At 46.6% G+C, this 4686-nt stretch overlaps 1 protein-coding gene across 1 annotated transcript; it reads left to right on the plus strand.

The window, feature by feature from the left end:
* The first annotated feature begins 3040 nt into the window (after positions 1 to 3040).
* LOC123362967 (olfactory receptor 52R1-like) lies at positions 3041 to 3985 on the plus strand. Its single transcript, XM_045003572.1, has one exon. The coding sequence runs from the start codon at positions 3041 to 3043 to the stop codon at positions 3983 to 3985; it is 945 nt and encodes a 314-aa protein (XP_044859507.1).
* The last annotated feature ends 701 nt before the right edge of the window (positions 3986 to 4686 follow it).

Genomic DNA, 4686 nt, shown 5'->3' on the forward strand with positions numbered 1-4686 from the left:
AGCTTTTTTTCTTTGTTTGGTCTTTACCTTGACTTCTACTTCCTTCTGTTACTGGAGCAGCACCAGGATCCCACCCTCGTCGCCAGTGTTATGTCCTAGGGGCAGCCGGTGTAGGAAGCAATCACTTGAGGCCAGAGAGCAGACAGCTAACCAAAACCTCCATTTTATTTACAGGAACAGAGAGCTCACTCAGCCGGTTGAAACCGGCTGAGCTATCCCTTAATAGTCTAACTCAGTTGCCATAGTAACAAAACCCATGACAACCAAATACACAACACAATGTGAACGAGCAAGTGTCAAGGCTGATTCCCCATGCTGGCACCTTGAGTGCAGAAGGTGGGAGTCTACAACAGACCTTAAAAATACCTGGATACTCCAGGATTGTATTAAACTCCCAAGGTTACAGATCCCCCTGGCCCTGTAGTGCTGCCACCAACCAAGTGAAAAAAATGCCTCTTAAAATCCAGGAAAACCCACTTGGGAACTTTTCCCTGGAGTCCCTTGGCTTTTCCTGCCCTCTCTCAGGGAAGCCGAGAAAGAAAACAAACAAAAGAAAACCCAGCTGTTGTACTAGCTGATCTCCGAACCCTTGATTCAGGTAACTATGTCAGTAGCGTGTGCATAGACCTCTTGTTTTTAAATTCAAAAATCAAATCATGTTCCTAAAAAGATGATTTTATTAAAAGAATAAAGAAAACACATCTGGAAAATCAGGGTGTTGCAAGATATTAAAAGAGCAACTAAAATCATGAACACCCAAGAATGTCTTCCTTGGGGTCCAGTTTAAAGATTACAAAGCAAACAGAAGCCCCTGAGTTTAGCACAGAAGACTCCACAAGCCCAAAATAAAGAGATAAACCTGATCACGTCTAACTAAACATTTCCTGTTCTACTTACTTATCTGTAGTTCCAAATGAGTAATTTTTAGGTATAAATGCTGAAGTTTTTTCATATCCAGCCCAATCTTTACAGCACACCTGCTGCTCTCTGTCTCTCCAGCTGAGAGAAAACAACAACCCTCACAAAGACAGGAAGTTTTTTCTCAGTTTTCAAAGTTTGGCCAGGTGCCAACTCAATTTGGCCAGGTGCCAACTCAATTCCTCTTACCTAAGTATTTCAGTGAGATGTCTTCATCCTGTACAGGCAAGGCAAGTAGAGAACAGCTACTAAGAAGGATTTTCATAGCTAACGGACTGGCTGGGTGTTCATAAAAGGGGTTCTGCCCCCATCATTTACCACGGCAGGTGTTTCCACTGAGTTGCTATCAATGACGCCCAGTTCTTTACCCTGGGGTGCATTTAGCTGGGACTTTCCCCCCGAAGCATGACTTGGCAAAAGTTTGTGGTTTTTTTCCCCATTCTCAGGTTTTGAGCAATGGGGTGAATGACGAACTCCCTACAGCATGGACTCCCTAGCCTGGGTTTCATTGCATTAAGGAACAATGATGGATAACCAGTACTCAACATCATGTTTCCTGCTATTGCCTATTAAGCTTTACCTCACCACAACATGTAGGAATTGTTGACACATGCCATAAAATATGGAATTGGCATATTTCTCTGAATAATGAAAATGTCTTTTTTTTCAGTGTATGAAGAATCATAGAATCATAGAATATCAGGGTTGGAAGGGACCTCAGGAGGTATCTTGTCCAACCCCCTGCTCAAAGCAGGACCAATCCTCAACTAAATCATCCCAGCCAGGACTTTGTCAAGCCGGGCCTTAAGAACCTCTAAGAAAGGTGTCAGGGTTCCTTCCCCACTCTGAACTTTAGGGTACAGGACCTGCATGAAAGCCCCCTAAGCTTATTTCTACCAGCTTAGGTTAAAGCCTGGTACACTGCCACCACCAAGTGATTTAACAAGAAACAGAGAGAGGACCACTTGGAGTTCCTCTTCCCCCAAAATATCCCCCCAAGACCTTATCCCCCCTTTCCTGGGGAGGATTGAAAATAATATCCTAACCAATTGGTTACAAAGTGATCAAAGACCCAACCCCTGCGTCTTTCAACAATGGAAAAATCAGTTTCGTTCTTAAAAGAAGGATTTGATTAAAAAGAAAATGTAAAAATCATCTCTGTAAAATCAGGATGGAAAATAACCTTAAAGGGTAATCAGAGTCAAAGAGGCCAGAGGAACCCCTTCTAGCCTTAGTTTCAAAGTGAAAAAATAAAAACAGGGATAAATCTCCCTCTAGGAAAGGGAACATTCACAAGTTGAGAAAACAAAGATAAACTAACACACCTTGCCTGGCTGTTACTTACAAGTTTGAAATATGAGAGAATTCCTCAGAAAGATTTGGAGAGCATGGACTGATGTCTGGTCCCTTTTAGTCCCAAGAGCGAACACCACCAATACAAAGAGCACAAACTAAGCCTGCCCCACACACAGAAGATATGAAAGTATCGTGTACCGTTATTGGTCCTTTGGGTCAGGCGTAAGCCAGGCTACCTGAGCTTCTTAGCCCTTAACAAGTAAAAGGATTTTGGTGTCTCTGGCCAGGAGGGTTTTTATAGTATTGTACACAGGAGGGCTGTTTCCTTCCCTTTATAGTTATATGAGAAGGAGATTCCACCACCTCTCTAGGTAACCCATTCCAGTGCTTCACCACCCTCCTGGTGAAAAAGTTTTTCCTAATATCCAACCTAAGCCTCCCCCACTGCAACTTGAGACCATTGCTTCTTGTTTTGTCATCTGGTACCACTGAGAACAGTCTAGATCCATCCTTTTTTGGACCCCCCTTCAGGTAGTTGAAGGATGCTATCAAATCCATCCTTACTCTTCTCTCCTGCAGACTGAACAATCCCAGTTCCTTCAGCCTCTCCTCATAAGTCATGTGCTCTAGTCCCCTATCTGCTTCACCCATGACAACACCTCCAGTAGTGCATGTAGTGTCTCATATTCACATTATCTCCCCATCCAGGTATTTGTTCTGCGACCATCACCCTTGACCCTGTGCACATACAGGAAGTCAGGTGAACATACAGTGCATGCAGGAAACACCATTCTACCTTAGAGTTGGAGACCTTCGCTCATACTCCATGTCAAACTCCAACACAACCGACTTCATCAACCCCTCCACCTTCATCCTGCAGGGTATTCCTGGCTTGGAGGCAGCCCATGTATGGATCTCCATCCCCTTCTGTGCCATGTTCATCATAGCCATCTTGGGGAACTTTGCCATCCTGTTAATTGTGAAAATGGAGCCGAGCCTCCATGGGCCCATGTACTATTTCCTCTGCATGCTGGCCATCGCTGACCTGGTCCTGTCTACATCCATCCTGCCCAAAATGCTGGCAATCTTCTGGTTCAATTCCAGGGAGATCGATTTCAGTGCCTGCCTCACCCAGATGTACTTCGTTTACTGCTTCCCATTGATGGAGTCCGGGATTATTGTGGCCATGGGTTTCGATCGCTATGTGGCCATCTGCCATCCCCTGAGACATTCCACCATCCTGACAATCCCCGTGGTGGCCAAGATGGGCCTGGTTGTGGTGCTGCGCAGTAGCATGCTCGTACTGCCCTATCCCTTCCTGGTAATACAGTGGCGATATTGCAGAACCAACATCATCCCCGAGCCATTCTGCGCACACATGGCTGTGGTGAAGCTAGCTTGTGGCGACACCCACATCAGCAGCTACTATGGTCTCTTTGTGCTATTGGGTGTAATGGGTCTGGATGGGATATTTATTGCCATGTCCTATACTCAGATCCTCAGGGCCATCTTCAGCCTCCCCACAAAGGACGCCCGGCTCAAGACTTTTGGAACCTGCGTCTCCCACCTCTGTGTTATCTTACTCTTTTACATCCCAGGTCTCTTCTCCTCCCTCACATACCGTTTCGGACAGAATGTGCCCCTGCATTTCCATGTTTTTATTGGCAACATGAACCTACTGGTGCCCCCCATGCTACACCCCATCATCTATGGGGTGAGGACCAAGGAGATCCGGGACAGGCTGCTCCGGTTCATTACTCATAAGAGATGATTAGTTGGGGATTGGTCCTGTTTTTAGCAGGGGGTTGGGCTAGACACCTCCTGAACTCCCTTCCAACCCTGATATTCTATGATTCTATGATTCTAACTAAAGTTTTCTCCTGGTGCTCTGGTTCTGAGACTGAGCTCCGTGAAGCACTGGCTGGTGACGTGGTGCTGGGCCCTCTTCATTCAATTACTGACTGGGCAGCCAGAGAGACATTAAATCCTTTCCTGACCTTACTGTGCTGGGGAATCGGTCTATATAGAACTTATTAATTCTGAGCAGTTAGAAAGGTGGCACCAATTGGACCCTGAGACCCTGCCCCCTGCCCTACCTATTCCCCAAGGCCCTACTCCTACCCCACCTGCCCTGGGTCCTGGCTTCTCTACTCCCCTCCCTCCCTCCCTCAGTATTCTCTGTCCCTGCCTCAGCTGGGCTCCCCCTACTCTGGGCCTGGGCTGGGAGCTGCTGAAGCCGGAATAAGGGGCCTGCCTGTTGGTATGATGTGACCCCAGCTGAGCAGGGGCAGGTGTGGGTTAATTACCCCAAATCTCCCCCCTGCCCGGCAGGAACCAGACAGAGCCAGATCCCCTTTTTGCCTGGACTTTCTAGTTCAAAACCAGGTACCTGAGACCCCTGCATGGCTTCCAGAGAAAGAAGCCAAAAAACAGAGCATCTGAATAAAACCCTAGATGGGGAAAACCCTATTA

This window comes from Mauremys mutica, chromosome 1, assembly GCF_020497125.1.
Source record: "Mauremys mutica isolate MM-2020 ecotype Southern chromosome 1, ASM2049712v1, whole genome shotgun sequence".
NCBI classification, from domain to species: domain Eukaryota; kingdom Metazoa; phylum Chordata; order Testudines; family Geoemydidae; genus Mauremys; species Mauremys mutica.